This window comes from Lathyrus oleraceus, chromosome 7 (assembly GCF_024323335.1).
Source record: "Lathyrus oleraceus cultivar Zhongwan6 chromosome 7, CAAS_Psat_ZW6_1.0, whole genome shotgun sequence".
NCBI classification, from domain to species: domain Eukaryota; kingdom Viridiplantae; phylum Streptophyta; class Magnoliopsida; order Fabales; family Fabaceae; genus Lathyrus; species Lathyrus oleraceus.
In genome coordinates, this window is record NC_066585.1 from 33,689,493 (window position 1) to 33,712,573 (window position 23,081).

The 23,081-nt window shown below is 37.3% G+C and overlaps 1 protein-coding gene across 2 annotated transcripts; it reads right to left on the minus strand.

Moving 5' to 3' along the window:
- Positions 1–1,423: 1,423 nt before the first annotated feature.
- On the minus strand, positions 1,424–11,179 carry LOC127101032 (zinc protease PQQL-like). Of its 2 annotated transcripts, none has more exons than XM_051038344.1 (22): positions 10,738–11,179; positions 10,393–10,639; positions 10,157–10,282; positions 9,769–9,906; positions 9,545–9,679; positions 9,179–9,436; positions 8,928–9,065; positions 8,769–8,838; positions 8,448–8,661; positions 7,785–7,890; positions 6,266–6,499; positions 5,096–5,260; positions 4,870–5,019; positions 4,703–4,794; positions 4,118–4,199; positions 3,913–3,996; positions 3,718–3,838; positions 3,529–3,635; positions 3,197–3,277; positions 2,240–2,434; positions 1,978–2,148; positions 1,424–1,902 (listed from the first exon to the last, which is right to left on the minus strand). In XM_051038344.1, exons 1-21 carry the CDS (start codon positions 10,944–10,946, stop codon positions 2,041–2,043), a joined length of 3,060 nt encoding a protein of 1,019 aa, XP_050894301.1. In that variant the 5' UTR covers positions 10,947–11,179; the 3' UTR covers positions 1,424–1,902; positions 1,978–2,040. The 2 variants fall into 2 exon arrangements, with proteins under 2 accessions (XP_050894301.1, XP_050894300.1); XM_051038343.1 differs by having other exon boundaries at positions 3,529–3,639; positions 3,722–3,838; positions 10,738–11,175.
- Between the last annotated feature and the right edge of the window lie 11,902 nt (positions 11,180–23,081).

Here is a 23,081-nt window from a genome sequence, read left to right on the forward strand (position 1 = left end):
TGTTCATGTTTATGATATACTCATGTCATTGTTTTGTTGCATCTGCACCTAAGTATGATTTATTGTGTTTTTAAGATGAGGAAGATATCAACACTAATGATGAAGGCAATACTGAGGTGACAATGACTCAACATACATTTGGATTGCAAGATTGAAGTGGAAGACTAATTTTAGTGCCATATACTTTATTCTGGTTGTTGAATTTATCTTTTCATGTTTTTTTGGTTGAATTAGTGTCTTTGTTTATGTGATATGTGGTTCATGTTTGTATTGATTTACTTCAATTTCGAATGTTGAATGTCCGGAGTATCGACATATATCTTTCACTGATATGTTTACATAGTATTTTTCGTGAATTGAGATGAATAATATTGTTGTTTGTGTTTGAAAAAGAACATAAAATCCTACTCAAGTGTATAAATATTAGCAAGTCACATAATTGAACTGGTTTGTGTAATATGTTTTCTTTTCTTTTTTATTTTTGGAATTTTATGTTGAAAATTTTATTTTTAATTTTTTATTAGAGTTGTTTTTTATTTTTGAAATTTTTAGCAGATTTATTTAAAAATTATTTTTTTATATTTTGAATTTATTTTATTTTGATTTTTAAAATAAAGTTTTTTCATTTTTTGAATTTATTTTATTTTGTTTTTCAAAATTAAGTTTTTTTATTTTATTTGGGGCCTTATGGCCCTCTTTTAAATTTTGGGCTCATCTAACTTTAGGACCTATGTATTTGAGGGATTACTATTCTTTAATTTTTTTAGGCCCCCTTGGGACCTAAATTAATTGGCCCCTTAAATTGACAGCTCTAGTGTTTAATAAGAATATTATAAGAAAGGCCTTTGAGATTATTATTAAACATGTCTAGGATAATTTTCATTTAATAAGAATATTACTATAAAAATGCCCATGATATTATTAATAAACACGTCTTAGAAAATTTATTTTTTTAATTTATTAAATAAACAATATATTTGATTTGTATATAGTCAAGGTATATTACTTACTTGAAGTATTAACTAACGTGCTCATAAGAAACCTAATTATAAAAAATTTGTATTGAAAAAATTAATTTAAAATTTTATTTTATATTTTTATTAAAATTAATGTACAATTTTTAAATATTTTTTTATTTAATTCTTAATTAATTTGTGTCCTAGCATTATCCTAACTTATTATTTCCTCCGTTCTTTTATAAATATTTTTTAAGTATCATTTCAAAGTTCAATATAAAATTAATTGTAGTATTGTTAAAATTATCCCTAATCATTTATTATATATAGAGAAAAAGATTAAATAAATTACTAAAAAATTAAGGATATTGTAGGAAAAAACATAATCATTGTTTAAAAAGTAACAACAATTATTAATTGTTTTGACATGTCTAAAAAGTCAAAAAAACGACACTTAAAAAAGAACGGAGGAAGTAATAAGGCTTAGTTTTGCAATATCGAGAGTAGTAGTAGTTCAAATTTCCTAAAAATTGATTGTACAACTAATTTAAGATAAAAACTAAAAAATACAAACGGAAAATGTTTTATACTGCCAAATATATCCTTATTTTTGCCTCTACTCACTTCTCATCATAATAAAAATCTCTTGCCACATATCCCCTTCTTTGAATCTTCGAAGTGATCCATGAAAAAATAGAATACTAGTAGATGACACAAAGATGCACTCTTGTTAGTGTCAATGTGTCATGCATCAGGAGCACTCTTGTTCTGCCCAGGAACCATGTCTACCAAAATTACTAATTTGTGAAAGAAAACAAAATAGCCATACAGCTAACATCCATGCTAGCATCCATTTTCCAGTTGTTCTTGTCAAGATGCAATTGAAACTGCATGATGCGGGTGAAGCACAAGTCGATATATAGATGTTTCATTCAAGCTCTTAGTCCTGCATACAGCTAACACATAACTTACCTTCTAAGTCATAACTGACATGTTTTACATAATAATAATCTACTCTTACAGTGTTGGTATGCGCTCGTGTTCTGTCTTTAGTGAAATGAAGAATCGCACTGTTGAAAAATTTCTACTTAGTGGCTCTGCCAAGCAAATGTCTGCTATTAACATGACCACTGCGTGAATGTTTCCACAAACTAAGAGCCAAAACTGCAAGACCAGCAATTCCAGCTAAAATCTGCCATAGAAAAAAAGCTACAAGTGATTATGGTTGTTTATAATGTAACTGAGGGCATTAATCTCCCCCCAAGAGAGCTATAGTAACAGACCTTTGCTTCTCTGCCAAAGTTTGTTCGAGTAGATTGGAATACTGCTTTCAGGAGCTTAAAAGGAGAAGACTTGGGCATAAGAATCACCGCAGTATACTGCTTTTTGCAAGGATAGGGCAATATTCTTTGTAGTGCCAACTGTGCAGCTGATGGTGTAAGGGACGATCTAACTTTTGACCGCCCTTCATCTTGAAGCTGCAGCCGGATAGTTGCAGAATAAATAACTTCTCATTTATAAGAAAAAGAATAAACACGACTCTGATGCACTTTCTAATCAAGATCATGAAAGAAAAGCTGAATGGTTATTTGTATTAGATCATAAATTGCAAAAAGATAAAAAATTCAATGCCACATTCAATTGCCAAATCAAAATGGATGGTTAGGATATAGGAAAAAATATCTTATAATATTTTCATCACATCTTTGGAGTAATTTTAGAGTAACTTCAATTAGAGTTTAATGGTTATGCATTGAAAGTGTAAAATAATTTTACACCGTCGTCCAATAAAATTCCTCATTCAGCCATGTCATACCACTAACTTAAAAATTACAGTATGATTTGGCGGAATACATGGTGATGATTGGTTGACAGTGTAAAATTAATTTACATTGTCAATGCATATCCTATTTTCTCCTTCAATCATCTCTTAGGATTGATTTTCAAATTATTAGTGTAAAGAAATAATAGAATTTTAATATTTTGAGTATTCCTTTTCCTACCTCTAGATTCAAAAGACTAACCCTATAATTTCAACATTAACTGAAATAGAGAGATATTTTACATTTATTTAAGCTTTCATTTCAAACTAAAGCAACAGTACTAAATTTAAAAGTTAAAGTTCATTCCTTTCTCATTGGGGAAAATCAAAATGTAAACACTGATGATCATCCTGACAGAGCAATTGAGCTTATTTTGAAACAGAAAATACAAACAAAAAGACAGTAGTAGACACTAACTTCAAAAGAAGTGCCAACGTCACCAGAATAGACTCTTGATTGGTAGCTGTGCAAAATCCTGTCCAGCCAGTAATAATTTTCCTGAAAGAGCATGTGAAAATAAGAAAAAGAAAATTGAGAGGGTAATGTTACTTCCATGATCCATCCCTTTCATCCACAAATCAGGTTGCCCTTGTAGATAAAGGAGACGGGAGAAGAAGGAGCTTTTGAACTTTATCATTGTTTAAAGTTGAGATGCGAAATGATAATTTGTTTGTCCGGGTGTATCTATTTACATTGATAGCATAGAAAAGGCTATGATGTAAATAAACAAACTTTAAGGCTAAATTAACCTGCAATCCATTCTCGTGTGCTCTTTGCTCAATTTCAAGTACGGTTGAAACATCCTGTTCTGTAGGTCCCTCCTCTTGAAGACGCAACATTTCGTCCAAAGCAATATCTACCTGTAAATGATTTACAAGACGGAAATTTTTACAACATAGTAGCAGAAAAAGTTAGCTTATTTTACAAATGCATGAGACTTGCCAGCTTGGAAGATATCTCCGGATCACATGAGAAATTTATGCTAACGTCTCCACGAACAAGACCAGTTCTTGAGGGTTTATTACCGCCAAGGAATACCGAAACACCTACAGAGTATATCTGGTGCATAGAGGTGAAACCTCAGAATTAATGTACACCATATCAGAAGACTGAAGGAAAACACTGATACACACCTGCCCATGCTTGAAACGGAGAACCTGCATTATTTTTGTTTCCAGAAGCTTGCTCAGGAACCCAACAAAGTGAATCTCTTCTACCTGCAAGTCATGCCCCAACAGGATCAAACACAGATTATACAAGTTATTTGTAATACGCAGTTAATACAAGTTTTTATATAATTCCATGTATTCAGCAACGACGAAAGACAGGAGCACAGACCATGGTCCCATTCTTCAGCTCCACGGGAAAGCATATCTGCACCAAACATTGCTCTTCCACCATGGGACTTCGAACCACTTCTCTACAATCAAAGAATATTATTTATTTGGAAGATATTTTCCCTGAATCCTTAAAAAGTGTTTCAGTATCCATGCACACTCGGTAGAAATCTAGACTGTAAAAAGGTACAATAGAGAAGAATATGCAACCTTTTAGAGATGATGTCAAAGCATGGTCATTTCTTTTTTCCTTTTAAAATAAACCCACAAATATTTGGATAGAAAGCACGCTAAATTCATATCCCAAATCCATCATAAACTCACAAATATTTGGATAGAAAACTAGAATTCAAGGGTTTTGGGTGATAAAACATTCACAGCAAGATGAATTTGCATAACTTTAAAATAGAGGGAGTTGATTGCTTCACAAAATCCAAACTAGAAACCAAAAGTAGAGTTAGGCCAAAAAACATATATAGTTTATTTGAGAGCCTAACAAAATTTTCACATCTTTTTCTGATGGTTTTACACAAAAATTATTGCAACACCAACACCTTCTGTTTGTGAATGCAATGCACTGATGTACCTATGAATGACTGTTGGAAAAGTGAAGGGCAATCCTTTCAGCTCATCACGGTTAAAATGCATAATAGGTTCAGGGGGCTTTGGTATTCCGCCCTGCATGGAAATATATCAAATTGGTATAGAATTATTCAATGTCAGCTGGCTTTTGGTAAGAAGATTTATACTCACTAGGTACTGCAATATTAAGGGCAGTGCAATAGTAGGATCAATATTCCCAACAATCACAACCGTAAAAGCTGAAGGATCTCTGAAACATTTGCTGAAATATTCACAAGCTTTCAGAGGATCAACCTTTTTTAGGTCACATTTTTTAATCGGCTGCATAAAAAATATGTTGAAAGTCAAGAGTAGTTTATTCAGTCTATGATTATATTGACACCAGAAAAAACCATACCCTAAAAAAATAGGAGTTTCCATAATTAAGCTCCTTTACACGGTTTGTAAAAGCAGTATATGGATCCCTATCTTGAGCACAGACTGCTTCTTCAGCCATCTGCATCACTATTTTGACATTTTCTTCGTCTGGGGTTAAATTTGTCGTAAATAGCTGATAGACAAGCTGAAAAAAGAATGAATAAATAAATGATATCAGAATAAGAAAGAGAGCAAAAACTGAAGAATAGAACTGATGTCTGTCCACAAGTGTGGATGTAACCACCAGAATCGTTGGAAAAAATCCAATAAGAAATAACACTTGTGAATTGTGATCAATATGATGATATGATAATAGGCACATCATAATGTCACTGATCTCACTATAAAAATCATCCATTCTTGATTGATATATAACTAATACAGGCCAATAGTTCAACATAGATTGTGCTAAACAATTCAAATTACACAATAAACAGTGTTATACATCAGAAGTACAGTGCACTCAGTAATGAGGAAATCAAAATATACTTTTTGGGAAAAGCTGGGTAAGAAACTAAGTGGCTTAAAGCACTTACAGAGAAAAAATGAATACAATACTAGCACACCAACAAACCTAAACACACACCTGGTGTTGACTATATTAAGATGCATGCACTTTCAAGTGTATAAGAATAAAAGGGAGAAAATACAAAAAATAGAAGAGGTTTAAATTTAATTAGGAATAACTTCACACTGAAGCTGGTGCAAGGATTGAAAGATTTTCAGGCCCTGAGACAAGCACCTATATGCAACATAATCATGGAAAATTGTATCGCTACCGACTGAACCAAAAGCCAGAAATACAATTAAAGTTTTGATTGATTCCAAAGCACTAGGGTATAGATTAAAATTACAGAAACAACAAAATTAACTTATAGCTTAAATATAGATGGAATTGATATATTCAAGGTATGTTATGTCTATAAAATATTCATGAAAAAAAGGGGAAACATTACTAGGCATTTAGAGAAAATTATTATTGAATAACTAAAAGATAAAAATACTGGCTTCCCACTTTAAAACATACTGCTATATCATTTAACAATGGTTTTTAACGTGCTCTATTGGTTGTGAGCAACATCATACTACTTTAAGTTGTGATCATATAATGAAAGGAGAGACATAATTTTTCTAATTAAATCAAATATACCTGCAAGCCAGTTTCCAGGTCTGAAGGTGAACAATCACCATAAAAAGTTCTCATATATGCACCAATCTTGGTGCCAACTTCAGCTCTCTTGCCAGCAAGCATATCCATTAGGACAGATGGTCTATAACCAAACACACCAATTTCCCCAGCAATGGTTGGTCCCATAGAACAAGAGAAATACTCGCTTTCTGGTAGTTCAGACAAGCCCCCATATGAATAACCTGTGAAGATAACCTGTTGTGACACGCGTCTGTAGATTAGAACTGATAATTTTCTGCCAAAATTCTAACACCATAAAAATAACGGAAGACCATTCATGGGAATAATCTATTAGTATATGTGTAATGATAAATGTTTGTGTATGCTATTTTAAATTTCAAGTTACTATGAAACAGAGTATTAGAATTAGAGTTTAGCCTAATTTATCCCTACAAAACCGACTAGTAAGGTGAGAGGTGTCACTCTATATAAACTCTTATTAGGCTCTATCTTTAACCAATCCCCTGACGCCCAACACTATTGGTTTTTTTTTGTGTTCTAATTACTCAACACAAAGGCAGTGAAAATCTTTTTAGTACAAAAGACAGCAAGAACAAACATATGTTTCAATGCTACTGGGTTGGTGTTCCCCCTAACAGTCCCTAGATATATTATACTACAGACAAACCAACAAGAACTAGCATCAACAACAGCATGCAGCAAACTTGTGATGATATTTCTCAGACATCATCCAAAGTTATCTTAGCTTTTTTGTTGGCTGAATCCTTTTGGTCAATATATTCTGAGATAGTGTATTGCATTATCTTTGGGAATGAAAAATTGAAACCCGAAGCAGATACACCACTTATTTCTGGGTGTCTTTTAGATATACTGCTATCGCCTTGCGGGTTCTCAGTTTTTAGGTGTGATGTAGTAAGAGTCTAATTTAGAGTAATCTTTCATCAGTACCAAGTAGAATCATTTTCAATATTAGCAGGATCATCACAGCTACAGTTAACCTTTCTGCTACAATCAAACGGTTCTCAAATGATTTTGTCGGATCTCTTCAATCTCCTCCTGCGTATCAACCACTCTCCACTTCATGCAACTTTTGCACTGCACCGCATATATATTACCTGAACCTTGAGTTTGACCAAGGTTTTAGGCCTGCACTCTCTACTACGCCCGCCACGTTTTTAACGGGATTTTACGGCTGCGAACATTAACATGAATTTTGCAACTTTTAGGCTATAGGGTGCAGGGTTGTCGGACACGCCCCACCCATATTTTTTTGCGAGGCGGATCAAGGTTTTAGGCCCAAAACCACTACTGTGCCCGCCCCGCTCCTTTTTTTTTTGTGGGGCGGATATACCCGTTCACCAAAAATTGGTCAATCTCATTACAGACTTGTACGTAGGGGTGGTGAACGGGTATGTCCGCCGCGTTTAAGTCTGTAATGAGATTGATACAGAAATTGGTCAATGTTTGTATACGAAAATACATATGAACTATGATAAGAAATGCCTAGAAGGATCAAAACCTGATCATCAAGGAAGTCTGTACGCTTATAGCAGATCCGCATCCCATTTGACAGAACTAGTTCAGTAGCTCCAATATTTGAGTATTCCAATTCCTTCACAACATGCCTTATTAGGAAAAAAATGAGATTAGAATGTTATTTCCAAAACATAAATTTTACTGGAAGAAAATTATCTAATTAGGAAACTTAGCCCACAGTTTAATAACTGATATATGAAGCCCTACATTACATATAAAATACTAGCTGGTTAAACATATAAACTGGCATCTTAATGCTTAAAAGAATCAAGATTTTAATGAAACACAGCCTAATGGCAAAGTAAATGAAAATAGGTAAAAGAATAAACAATTGGTTCCTATAGGGAAAACCAAGTAAGGAGAATTTAAACTTCTCTTTAACAGTTCTGAAACTCAATTTGAAATTGTTATTATAAAAAAGATGTCAAGATGTGCATAGAGGATTTAGAATGAAGGAAAGGTATGCCTAAACCTATAGTTGCTACCTACCAAGGAAATAGAATTACCAATAATGATTACAAGAATATATGCACTTGGGAATTACATTTTGAACGGGTTTGTAAGAGCTGAGCGAAAAACTAGAGACCAAAGAACTACATAGCTAAATGAAAATAAGATAGAGAAAGGTATTCCCCTTTGAACTCACCCCACATTTGGTTTTGCAGGGACAATTTCTTCTGGAATATGTTCATCATCCCATGAAGAAATTCTACCCTCTTCCTCGAGAATATTGACTTTCTTAACAACATTTTTAAGATCATCAAACACAGCAAATGTCCGTGGCTCAATGGTCTTTATGACACAGCTACAAGACGTCCGTAACTCCTCAGAACATTTAGAGACCTCTAATGCTGATATATCTGAGGGGTATAAATATATTAAAATAACAAACATTATCTAAGTACATCCAGAAATTTGATATCAGAACTCTGACAAAAGAACACATGATATATCAACTTGAACTCACGTGGTAGAAGGGTCTTCTGGAGTTGAGCTTCATACTCAACCCCAACAACAGGTTCGTTGTGGAGAAAATGCTGCATTACCAAAGAATATTGTGTTCAAAATGATGCACAGTTTATTATTGTCCATTTTAAAGTAAACAAAGAAATATAGTATAATATACTTGTAGATATTCATCTCTCAAGCTGGTAGATTGAATTTGATCTCGCTCCAAAAAGGCAGATTCAATCTCTGACATCAGCAGTGCACGGACTATAGATATTTCACGCTCTGAAAAACCATGAAGCCGCACCCTTGCAACCTAAAATGTAATGTCATAAATTTTGAACGATAAAAAAAGAAAAGAATGAAAGTGAAAGAAGAGAGTGAAAAAAACAAAGAATGTGCAGCTTCTCAGATCAAAGGTGAAAGCACCTCTATTAACATTGATTCTAGGGCTTCAAGAGATCCTTTTCCTCGACAAGATGAAGTTATAATATTGGCCTTTACAGGACGGACTAAAACATCAGCAGAAGCGGAGCATGAGAAATAGGGTGGATCTTTTCTACGAGATATTTTGAAGAATCTTTGGTTTAATGCAGAGAGGAACATGGATTCTGCAAGTAAATCTCTGTAGTCTTTTACTGTTTTAAGCTCATTTGCTGGCATCTTATAACTAATCATAACTGCAGACTGTTATTGGACAAACCCAAAGTAACATGTTAGTTTCCAATCAAGACAAAATTTCTAGCAAAAAATCCGGGAAAATTGCATAAAGTTAATGATTTGTTACTTACTTACCCCAGCTGCTTCAGATTCAACAAAACAAGAAAATCGTGGCTCATTGTGTGATGGCACCTGGAATGTTGGTATAGGTGGAGGCTCAGGTGCTGGGATTTTCTGGCCGAAATGAGTCTTTATCAACTCAACTACACTCTGAAATTGTAAGAGGGAAAGAGGTTAGTAGAAACAACTAACCAAACAACAAGCCATAACATAAAAAAAAGATAAACAACATAAGGAACCTGTGTGTCAGAAAAATCTCCAACTGCTATAACAGCCATATTGCATAAATGATACCATTTCTTGTAAAAACGCCTCACAGTCTCAGGAGAAACAGTCCGAATCACTTTCTCAAGTCCAATTGGTAACCTTTCAGCATACTGAAATCAATTAAAAGCTTTATGCAACAACATAAATAATTCCCAAAAATCACCCCTATGTAAGTAACAATACAAAACCATCTTGACAATGACTATTAGCAGCATGAAGCACTAATACATACACTACACCGGACAAAACACTAACACCTTGACACAGGTAATAATTTGAGAAAATTGAATTGTTGAATTTAACTACATGTGTCGGTGTGTTGGTACTACTACATAGGCAGCAAGTATTGGGCTCATGTACCTTTGAACCTTCCATCAACAAAACCCAATGAGCATCCTGTAGCCTCCCCATTGCATTTCTGCTTCCCCGGCACTCTTCCATGACGGCTCCTCTTTCTTTCTCCAAGTCATCTTTGGAGACTCGAATCTGCACATATAGCAATCTAATTACAACAAATAAAAAAATAAAAAAATAAAGCATTTTAGAATCCCGACAGCGCATAACATAATTCGATAGAGTAAACTTATTGTTATTACCTCTGAACTGAATTCTGCCAAAACAGAAATGGCCTGAGACAAAAGCTCCGGCTTATCAACCGGAACCAAGAGCTCATAAACAGTATCGTCGGAAGAGGTAACTGCATTCTGACAAGCACCAAACTCAGCTCCAATACTTTCAAGGAACTTAACAATATCATGATTATTGTATCTCTTTGTAGCACTAAAAGCAAGGTGCTCAACAATGTGAGCAACTCCACGTTCGTCTTCTTCTTCGAGAACTGATCTGCGATTCAGCACGTAAAACGCGATAATTGATTGAGGAATTGAAATAAAGGATTACCGATGAGTTAGGTTATGAATTGTGATAGGTTGGTTAATTACCCGACTCTGACGGCAAGTGCAAGAGCCGCTCTCATACGTGGCTTGGAATTGCAGCGAACGTAGTAGCGGAGGCCGTTATCGAGAGTGCCGAAGTCGACGCCGACTGGTTCGTCGGTGAGGAGTTGGTTCATGTCGGCGTTAACAAGTTTCAGCGATCGGAACCCTTGTTTTCTTGAGATCGGAGCTGCCTCTGACGGAAGTAGTTCCATTCTGCTTCACTATCAAGAGTCCAAAACCAAACTCAACCCACGCACTATCTGATTTAATAAATAGAGTAGTAATCGGTTACAAACACTTAACTACTCAGTGCAAGTGACGTTACTCCCACTCTACGTCTCACTTCATTTTCTTTCTCTTTCTTGTGTATTCCTTCTCAAAATCACTTTGTAAAGAGTTTATTTTACAGCTACAAACCACTTTATATTTGTATTGTGTACATTTCTTTCATCGGAATTTGATTTATTTTTTTTGTATACAACGAAATTAGCTAGGAGTCTCTTATGATCAAAACCTATTTTAGGGTAATTATCAACGGTTTGGCTTATATCTGATGATAGATTGAAGTGATAATAAATGAGATTCTATTGTTTGGATCTGTAAATAATTGATGGAATGGAATGGAACATGATGGAATCCATTACATCCAATTCCATCAAAATTTCTATTTTTTGTTCCATCTAATTTGGGATTTATGTGATAGAATGAGATATTTTTAGTAAAATAACCAAACAATGGAGTGGGATCTACATTCTATTCCGCTATGCTTCGTTCCGCTCCATCATATTCCAATCCACTCTGCTCCGTTATGTTCCATCAATCCTAACATAGCCTTAGTGTGTAATAATGAGGGGATACGTAGGATTATGAGGTGCACTTATCATTACTAAAAAAACCTACTAACCTAACCGATTAGAACTTGTTCCGTTCTGAAATCAAAATTAAGTATAGGTTGATGGTGAAGGATCTTTGACCGATAATGACGATCTCCGATATGGTGACGCGGGATGGACATGCAACACCAAAGTAAGTTCAAATTTTAAGATGAGTGTAGTAAAAAGTGAATATCATAAACTATATCTTGGATATCTCGCAACATAGTTTTATACCTTTGACCATTTTGAGTGGATTGCCATCAATTTGAGTCACAACTCTATGGGCCTTTGGACGGTTCATAATAGTTGCCCTCAAATCTTGTCGAGCATTAATGAGTCTGAGAGGTTTTTAGCAATCGTGATCGGCCTCTGAGGATGTTGTTCGTGTTGGTGTAAGCCCTAGAGGCCAATACTTTTGGTACTTGTATCGAATTATTTATTAATAATAAAAGGTTTTTTCTTTATTATGTTTGTTTGATAAAGTCCCTCGAATAGCTAGTCCGTTTAATGTATCAAGTGTGACTTAATCATGAGATCACATTAAACATAAGGACATTATTCTTAAAGTATCCGTAATCGAGCTTTATTGTGAAGTGGGATAACATTAAAGCATTAAGACTATTATGTATATAGACTGATTATCACATCTCATGGATCATGGATAAGGAGTTATCAAGTCTTCAACATAGGTATGAATATTAAGAGTAATATTTATACTGGATTGACCCGCTATGAGAATACTATATAGAATGTTATGCAAAGTGTCATAAGTTATTCTCATGATGATAATAGTGTATACCACCCTTCGACCTGAAATCACTATGGACCCTAGATGTATAGTCGAGTGCCTTATTGTTGATCAAACATTGTCCGTAACTGGATGACCATAAAGACAGTTGATGGGTACTCCACGAAGCATGTTAAGGGACATGAGTGACCTAAATGGAATTTGCATATCCTGCGTAACAGGATAAATGTCTATGGGCCCAATATTGAATTGGACAAGGATGACACGGTCTATGCCTTGTGTTCAATATAGACATAAAGGCAAAAGGGTAATTGTACACATAAGTATTATCACAAAAGGATTTGTCAGATCACATGACATTTTCGTGTTTTGGATAGCAGTGATGTGTTGCTAGATACCGCTCACTGTTTATTATGTTAAATATGTGATTTAGTATAATTGTCAATGCCGCGAAAACCTACAGAGTCACACACAAAAGGACGGATTGATGAGAGATAGAGTAACTAAGGAATATCGTAATGTACGGTGCACTTAAGTGAATTATAGAACATCGTAAGGTACAATGTACTTAAATAGAATACGAAATATGGTAAGGTACCACGCGCTTAAGTGATTTTGGCATATTATAAGATATGGGCCACATACACTTGAGTGGGCTTTTTAGCTTACAGCCCACACAAGTGGTTCTATAAATAGAACCCTTGTGAAGAAGCATTAGTGCAGTTGCAATTTCGTTTCTCTCTTTCTCTCACTCAAAGTCTTCATTCGTAGCAGCTAGCACTGAGATTGAAGGAATATGTTTGTGTGGACTGAGTAGAGGCGTTGTCATCGTGTAACGTTCGTGATCGCTCCGTAGATCTGCATCAAAGGTTACAATCGCCACAACAGGTAACGATTCTATCACTGATCATGCCCATTTGTAAGGATCATTAAAGGAGAAATTTTAAATTCCGCTGCATTTTGGATCGCTCTTCTCCTTCAGTGGTATCAGAGCCACTTAAGAAACCATGCATCTGATAGCTGTTTATTTGTTGTATTAATACGATTAAACGACAGACTGAATCAAACAATAAATGAGTAATTAAATTTGGCATCATGATTTGGATGATTGATGTTGACTATGCTTCGGAATCCGATATTAGTATGGTGAAGCAGCGATACATCGATCGTCCATACGTTATGCAATTGAGATCGATCAAGTTATATATATGATATAAGTAATCTTTATGCAAAACACGGTATATATGATATATTGTTTCTGTTTCATTCATTCAAACACTTAATGGTTGTTTTCCTTTGGGCGATCAATGGTCGTTTGCCTCTTGATCCGACATTAGTATGGTAAAGCAATGACATGTTGATCAATCATACTGAATCAACAATCGAGGTGTGTTTGACGGTCTGAAATTGGTGCATTAGGGTTAATGACGGTACAAGGGTTGTGTTGTCAAAGAGTTATGCAATTAGGGTTGTGACTGTGCAAGAGTTGTGCTTTAAAGTATCAAGTGTTGATGCGAAAAACGACGTCGATTTCAAATGAATTGTTCATTAAAAATTTCGGCTAGTGGCGATGCCCCTTCAACCCCACAAGGGGGCGCTGCCCCCTTGACCCCCGTCCGTTGATCGGTCAGCGGAACCACCGTCCGCTGCCTGGTCAGTGGAACCCCCGTCCCGCTGACCGGGCAGCGGACCCCCGGCTAACTCTGCGTAGTGTGATTGGTCGCCGAAATTTAATTTGGTTTTAATTAATTAAAAGAATTAAAATTAATAATAATAATAATAATAATAATGTGTTTATTATTATTGTCTTGTGGTGATCGGTTATGGCCTTAGTTTTCCTTTATTTTATTTTGGATTTTTAAAATACGACCTGCGTGTCGTGCCTCTCTCTTAATCTCTTAATGTAACTTCTTTTCTCATCTCACTCCCTCGTATGTAAAACGAGTTTCTTTTATGTAATGTAATGTTATGAAGAAAGAGAAGAATTCAATATCAAAGAAGGACAACCTTGAAGATCTTGCTTGGAGAAGCTTAGATCATTATTAGGTTAGCTTAGGTTCTCTCATTGGCTTGGGAGAACAATTACGCTAGGGGCCATAATTGTTTCATTATGTATGTTGATGCATGTGAGTGTATGTTAATGCATGTGAGAGACGATTTATATGATAAATAAGCCGGTGAGATCAAAATAATTGCAAATTCCCTCAAATTAAATATTAAGTTTATGCTTTCCAAGTTTTAGCACTCATCAAGACTAGTATCAAATAATGTAGGTTTCGCCTACGCGAGGTGCATGTTCTATATTATTAAGGTGCGATGGGATAATCGTAATATCCAATTGCTAAAACAATGGGTCAAACTTAACTAAACAAATTATAATAAGATTATATATGTTTAGAAGCAAGAGTTAGAAATGATCCACGTGATGGATTGGAATAAGGAGTTATTCACCCAACTAAAATATTCGAGAGTTGTATTAGATATAATTGAAAGGAGTTCCTACCTAAATAGCCTAGTTTTGTGTAATCCACCCACACGGACTTAAAACAAAGTGAAATGTGGATCTCGACCCACTAGAAAATCTTCCAACGGGATTTTCCGAATCAAATGGTGGGGGTCATTTGTTTTGAGTAAAATAGTGGGAGCATATTTAATTAAAGGCCTAATTAAATATGTTATTGATACTTACATTTTCATTATTTTCATGTAGATTACCATGATAACAGACACCTCTAACAACATTTTGCGATCAATCCTTGACAAGAAAAAATTGTCTGGGACAAATTTTCTGGATTGGCACCGAAATCTGAGGATTGTCCTCAAACATGATAGAAAGTTGTATGTCTTGGAGAAACCTGTTCCTGAAGATGAACCTCCTAGTCATGCACCTAAGGAAGAAATAGATGCTTATAGGAAGCATGTCGATGATGCCAATGAAACTGCTTGTCTCATGCTAGCTACCATGAACTCAGAGTTGCAAAAGCAACATGAGAACATGGCAGCGTTCGATATGATCGAACACCTGAAAATGCTCTATCAAGAGAAAGCAAGGCATGAAAGGTTTGAAGTTTCAAAAGCCCTTTTTCAAGGCAAGTTAGCTGAGGGAGCCCCTGTAGGTTCCCATGTGCTCAAGATGATTGGGTATGTGGAAAACCTTGAGAGGTTGGGTTTTCCCCTCGGAAAGGAACTTGCCACTGATTTGATCTTGCAATCGTTGCCAGATAGATTCAGTCAATTTGTCCTAAATTTCAATATGAATGATATGGACAAATCTCTTCCTGAACTGCTAGCCATGTTAAGAATTGCTGAGCAGAATCTGAAGTCAAAAGGGAAGTCCATTCTGATGATCGAAAATGGAAAGAGACCGAACAAAAGACCCACCAAGCAGGGTGATAAAGGGAAAGGCATGGAAGTTGCCAAACCCAAACCCATTGTTGCTGCTTTGAAGCCTAGTGGAGGCATAACAAAGGAAGGCATCTGCTTCCATTGCGGTAAGACTGGACACTGGAAGAGAAACTACCCAAAGTACCTGGAAGATAAGAAGAATGGAGTAGAGACTTCAACTTCAAGTATTTTTGTTATTGAAATTAAGTTATCTACTTCTGCATCATGGGTATTAGATACTAGATGCGATTCTCACATTTGTACCAATATGCAGGGGCTAAAAAGGAGTAGACATTTGGCAAAAGGTGAAATTGACCTACGAGTTGGCAATGAAGCAAAGGTTGTTGCTTTAGCCGTAGGAACTTATGTATTGACTTTACCTAGTGGTTTAATAATTCAGTTAGAGAACTGTTATTATGTACCTGCAATTAGCCGGAATATTATTTTCTTTTCTTGTTTGGACAAGTTTGGTTTTTCATTTATAATAAAGAACAATTGTTGCTCAATTTATTTGAATGATATATTATATGCTACTACACAAATGAACAATGGATTATATGTCCTTGATCTTGAAATGCTAATTTATAACATTAATACTAAAAGGATGAAACCTAATGAGTTAAATCCAACTTACCTTTGGCATTGTCGATTAGGCCACATAAATGAGAAACGCATTTCCAAACTCCATAAACATGGACTCTTGGACTCTTTTGATTATGAATCATATGAGACATGCATATCTTGTTGTCATACCCCAAAATTTGCCCATTAATCTTGCAAAACATCTCTCGAAGCACTCCAACTTATTCTACAAGGCAATGACCTTAAAGGAACAAAAGCCCAGCTCACAACAGGCCCAATCTAGAAAAAGGCCCAAACTAGCTTGCTCGCTAGGCGAGCAAATCCTTCGCCTAGCGAACCCTTCGCTACAACGCTCGCCTAGCGAAGCTTGCGAACACCAGAAATTTTGGGCTTCATTCTGAGCCCATTAGGTCACAAAAAGAGTGTTATAAATACCCCAACTTCAGTCAGAAGGAGGGGGGACGAAAAGAGACAAAGACGGACGGAAACCCTGGCATAGAAACCCTGGAGACCAACTTGAAGGATTCCGAGTAAAGAAACCCTGAAGGCCGCTCATCCGCTCCGAAGCTACCGCCGCCCAACTCCATCCGACACCAAAAGCGGTCAGGTCCTTTCAACATCGCAGCTCAGTTGCAAACAGGTTTGCGCATCACTACTGTTTTATGCTTTTAATCGGTAATCTCTACATACATAAGACATCATGATCAACTTTTTGGATATGTAATTTGATTTCACATGTGAATTTAAGTACGCCTGAATATCCTGAATGCTTGTCCATGTTATTCCTGTAATTAAATGTCATGAAGTTCAGGGTTCCGGAGATCATGCTGCTGTCAAACTCAAAACCCGTAGTCGCTCGCTAGCACATCGCTAAGCGAGCCTGTAGCGAGCACTCGCTAAGCCTTCGCTAGGCGAAGCAGGAGCGAACGAGACAGTGGTTGTTTTGTTTCTTTTCTATTCTGCCTTATGTCTATCTAACCAAGATTTATTATAATTCTGCATTATTTGGCCTGACTTTACGACCGTTGTGTTGTGGTGCAATTTTCAATTGTACTTTATCTCGATGTTCTAACCCGTGTGTTGAATTGTGTAAAGGCTTACATATTCCCGAGGAAACAGTCGGCTAGGTATTCCGCTTTATGTGTGGGATACCCTTATGGAGATGGATTCTGAATTACTTAATTTTTATATGGAGATTCATCCTGAATTATCTAGCCGATTTTAATGTATTGATTTCATCGATTTTAATGTGGACCTAATTACTTAATCGGTTACGACTATCTAATTAATTGTAAAACTTTGCCGTTAAACATGCGATCTTGGACCTCTCTTTGTTACTCTACGATTACGGTATTATGGTCATGTCCCGCGAATGTGGGGATGCACTTAGCAAAGACCCTTCGGTTAAATCATCATAGTCCCTCGAATGTTGCCTTTGTCCCTCGATGACCCTTCGGTGTAGCCTACGGTTAAATGATGATAGTCCCTTCGAATGCTAAGGTATCCTCACAACTGTTGCCTTCAATGACCAATCGATGACCCTATGATGACCCTTTTACATCCAAAGGATAAAACTACTTACTTCTCAATAGTAAGGACAGTTTTACCCTCATAAGGATAGGAAATGCCCGTAAAGACCTCGGACAGGTATAACTCTTAATTGCTTATTCACAACCTAAAATATTTTTCACACCCCACACCTTTCAAAACATCTTTTAGAAAATCACCACTTGGTATACATTCATACTAGAATCATTACCGAGTTATATTTTTCTAAACAACTTTCAAAACTAAACGAGATAACCACTTTGTATACATTCATACAAGAATCATTACAAAGTTAAATTCTCTTTTCAAAACATTTTCTAAACAATTCACAACCACTTTTTCCAGACAAACATAAGTGATCAAGCAATTAAGAGCCCATGGATAACCATGGATACAAAGGGTGCTAACACCTTCCCTTTGTATAATGTACCTCCCGAACCTAAAATCTAATTAAGGTCTTTCCTGTTCTTTTCCACCTTTCCTTATTGGATAAAAGAAAAGTCGATGGCGACTCTTGCTATCCGCGACATTGCGATTAAAAGCAAAACACATATAGTCAGTTCACCGTATGACAGAACTGGCGACTCTGCTGGGGACTACAAAGAGAGGTCACCTTAAAAAAAAATCATTTATGTTTTCAAATTGTTCCTTCTTTTAAGGGTATTGTGGAGTGAAAGATCCTACACCCGGATCTAGTGTGCCTTAGGTAAGTTGCAATAGATCATCGCGACCATCCGGCGTATACTGGAATGGTTAAAATGATGGCTACGGTTAATGTGACACTTTGGATGTCCTGATGTTCCTCATGTTTACTTGAGGAAAATTTTGGCATTCGCGTGGTGTCATCAAAGCATTAACCAGACCTTTAGAACCCTAATTGACTCATCCTAGCCATTAGAAAGTAGTGAGATAACTGGCTTCGGTTCCGACTGAGGTTGGTTGAGACTCGATACTACACTCTTTGAGATTGGACTTTAAGGAAGCTTTGGTCAACCACTTGGTGTTGCACTGAAGTGGACTTAAAGAAAGGTCAATGATTTGAGATCCTTCTAGAACCCGGTTATTATTCTAGGACAGGTTGAACCAACCAAACTTCAGTGGGGAGGGTACTTACCTATGGAACTCATGCAAGCCTTAAAACCTAGGAATGATTGTTGTGTGACTTGCTTGTGCTTGCTATTTATAACATCATAACATCATAACATAATGGCATTGTACTAACCATTTCAAGGACTTAGGGATTTAGCTTTGCTCTGTTAAACAGGTTATGGCTTCCAGGAAGACCATCCGGATCAATTTTGTAGCAATCTCTCCTCAACTAAAGGATTTAGTGTCAGAACTTCCTGATCAGGCTCAGTTCATCAAGAAACATGGTTCTCTCCTTAATCTGGTTACCACTGGTTTCAAAGAAGATATGATGAGAGTTCTATTCCATTTCTTCGATCCTAAACATCATTGCTTTACTTTCCCAGATTATCAGTTGGTACCCACATTAGAAGAGTTCTCCAGGATGCTTGGGGTACCTATCCTTGATCAACCACCTTTCAGTGGTTTAGAAAAGATTCTGAAGTCTGAAGAAGTTGTCGCAGCTTTACACATGACAAAGTCAGACATTGAAACCAATTGGGTAACAAGAAGTGGAATTAAGGGTTTACTTGCCAAATTTCTGATAAATAAGGCCCGAGAATTCCTAAAAGTTATGAATGTCCATGCTTTCGAAGATGTCCTAGCATTACTAATCTATGGGTTGGTGTTATTCCCTAATCCAGACCAATTCATAGACATGAATGCTATTAAGATATTCCTCACTCATAACCCTGTGCCTACCTTGCTTGGAGACATTCTGCATTCCCTTCACACTCGTACTATGAAAAGGCAAGGCACTCTCATGTGCTGCATACCTTTATTGTCTAGGCGGTTTATTTCGCACCTTCCTCAATCAGTCTTGAAGAGTGATCAAAATCTGAAATGGTCTCAAAGGGTAATGGCACTCTCCCATTCAGACATCCGTTGGTGTTCTAATCTCAGAGAAAATGTTATCCTCATCGACCGTTGTGGAGAATTCTCTAACGTACCACTCCTGGGGATAAGAGGAGGTATTACTTATAATCCAGCTTTAGCCCTACGTCAGTTTGGTTATGCTCGAAGAGATGGTCCACATGAAGTAATTATTCAAGGCACTGTGTTTGACTATGACAACGATTCTCAAGGTCTCCGTCAAAGGTTTGTACGAGCTTGGGGCATGGTGAAAAGAAGTACTTTAGGACAGAAAAACTCCGTTCCTATGGAACCCTATCTCAGATGGGTACGCACCAGAGCTCGTGAACTTGTCATGCCATATCTTACGGTCGGACCATTGATCGTTGAACCAGAAGTTGAAGGAGGTACTCCTCAGATCATTCCTTATCCCGATACGCCTACCGATGTTGAAGAATTGAAGAGATCCTGGACCCAGTTGAGAGAGGAAAGGGATACTTTTGAAGCCCAGTTCTGTGCTGAAAGGAAGAAAGTGCTAGAACTTACCAGCCAGCTTAATGAGGAACGAAGACTCAATGCATATCTTCGCCCAAAAGGAAGCCGTCCCTGGGAGACTTGAGTTTTCATTGTATTTTTATTATTATTTTTTGTAATGAACATTGATTAAGAAATTAGTAATAAAAGTTCCTCTCTTTTTGGTAGTTTACGCAAAGTTAAATTCCAAAAGTCCTTGAAAACATTTCATACATTGCATTGCATAACATAACATTGCATAACAGGTACTCTAAAGGATCATATTCTCACGGTCTTCCTCTTAAACAGAAACATGGCCCTCGAACAAACTGTCAAGGATCTTCAGGCTCAGAACGCTCAATTCCAGGAGATGATCTTGAGCTTATCCAAGGGGCAAGAGGAACTGAAGGCTCTCTTGCTCGAACAGAAGAAAGACAAGAAAGCTGTGAGTTACATTAACACGGGAAGAAGGCTTAAAAGACAGGCCGCGGGAGTCAAGTTTGGAATTCCGAATGGTCCAGAAGAGGAGACGGAGAATGATTTAGAGGAGGAGAATGTTGACTTCTCCAACCCTGAGGATGACGATGAAGATTATGAAAATGAGCAGTACTCTCCGAGAGATGATAAGTACAAGTTGCTGGAAGAACGTATGCTAGCTATGGAAGGTCAGAAGACGCCTGGTCTGGATTTCGAAAGTTTGGGTCTGGTCTCCGATGTGACCATTCCTTGCAAATTCAAGATCCCCACTTTCACTAAGTACGATGGTGCGTCTTGTCCTCAGATGCATCTGAGAGCTTATGTGAGAAAGATTCAGCCGCATACCACTGATAGGAAGCTATGGATCCATTTCTTCCAAGAGAGTCTGTCTGGCACACAGTTGGAATGGTATTATCAGCTCGAGAGCTCTGACATCCGCACCTGGACTGATTTAGCAACAACTTTCTATAAACAGTACCAGTATAACTCTGAACTAGCACCTACTCGGCTACAGTTGCAGAATATGACTATGGGATCCAAAGAAAGCTTCAAAGAATACGCTCAGAAATGGAGAGATTTGGCGGGCAGAGTCAAACCCCCTATGACTGACCGAGAATTAGTGGACATGTTCATGGGCACACTGACTGGCCCATTCTACAGCCATCTACTGGGAAGTTCTTCATCAGGTTTCACTGAACTTATATTGACAGGTGAACGTGTTGAAAGCGGCATCCGAAGTGGAAAGATACAAGCGGCTACCTCTGCAAGCACCAAAAGGTCCTATCAGGGGAGGAATGAATCAAATGCTGTGTACGGTCAAAAGGGTCGTAACAAGAAGAATCGTGACCATACCATTGGAGCGGTTACGATTACAGCACCGCCATATCAAAACTTCCAGCCCAAACAAGACAAGCCAAGAAGGCAGTTTACCAGGATCAATATGACCTTGGCACAGGCACTGCAGGGAATGCTAAAGGCGAATTTGATCACTCTCAGAGATCCTCCTACGAAACCCAACACTACTTCTTCTCGTTATAATCCCAATGCCAGGTGTGCATATCACTCCGATAGCCCCGGGCATGATACAAACGATTGCTGGTCATTGAAGAATAAAGTTCAGGATATGATCGAAGCTGGAGAAATTGAATTTGAGCCTCCGGAGACTCCTAACGTCATCACTGCACCTATGCCTAATCATGACAAGGCTGTTAATGCTACGGATGACAATTCTCACATTTCTAATGTAGCTGATTTAACATCTCCTCTCCTGGCCGTCAAGAAGAAGTTGTTGCAAGCTGGTTTATTTCCAGGTTGCGCTGAAAATTGCGATCTCTGCATACTCCGACCCGATGATTGCCTGAAATTGAGGAATGGTATTCAACGGCTGATAGAGGATCGTACAGTCCTCTTTGAAAGGATTCCTAAGGTGGGAAACACTGTTGAAGAAATATCTGTGATTGCAAGGTCCAAAGTTCCAGTGAAGATTACTGCTCCCAGGGTACCTGTGAAGATTACTGCTGAGCCCAAGATAGCTCCCCTAATCATTACTGCACCTGGCCCAGTACCGTATTCCTCAAGCAAAGCCATTCCGTGGAATTATGGAGGTGATGTTTACATCCATGGCGTAAAGCAAGTTGGTAATTCTGCTAATCCTAATGACATTGTTGGGACTAGTAAAGTTACTCGAAGCGGAAGGATCTTCTCTCCAGAAATCTCGCCTCCCGCCCCTGAAACTCGAGGAAAGGAACCAGCAGTCAACCCTTCTCGGTCAGAGACATCGGTCGAAGTTACTACTGAAGATGTTGCCAAACAAGAGATGGAAGAAATGCTGAAAATCATCCGTAAGAGTGATTTTGATGTGGTGGAACAGTTGGGGCATACCCCGTCTAAGATCTCGATGTTGTCCTTGTTGTTATCTTCTGAATCTCATGCCCATGCCTTGATAAAATTCTTGAAGACTGCTCATGTACCTCGGGAGACCTCCGTCAATCAGTTCGAAAACTATGTTGCTAAACTGACCGTTGACAATGGCCTAGGTTTTTCCAATGCTGACCTGACGCCAGCAGGGAAGAATCACAATAAAGCTCTGCATATCTCCATTGAGTGTAAGGGGATCACCTTGTCTCATGTGTTGATCGATAATGGCTCTTCTTTGAATGTGCTACCGAAAGCCGTGCTCGATAAACTTGATTGCAAGAGCATTGAACTGAAGCCTAGTGACATTGTGGTACGTGCTTACGATG

Excerpts from the sequence above, each read along its gene's own strand:
- LOC127101032 (XM_051038344.1), bottom strand. The coding sequence starts at position 10,946 with ATGGAACTACTTCCGTCAGAGGCAGCTCCGATCTCAAGAAAACAAGGG. Across the intron at positions 9,437-9,544 it reads TTGAATCTGAAGCAGCTGGG|TCTGCAGTTATGATTAGTTA; the intron begins GTAAGTAAGTAA and ends GTCCAATAACAG. Across the intron at positions 3,839-3,912 it reads TCCGTTTCAAGCATGGGCAG|ATATACTCTGTAGGTGTTTC; the intron begins GTGTGTATCAGT and ends TCTATGCACCAG.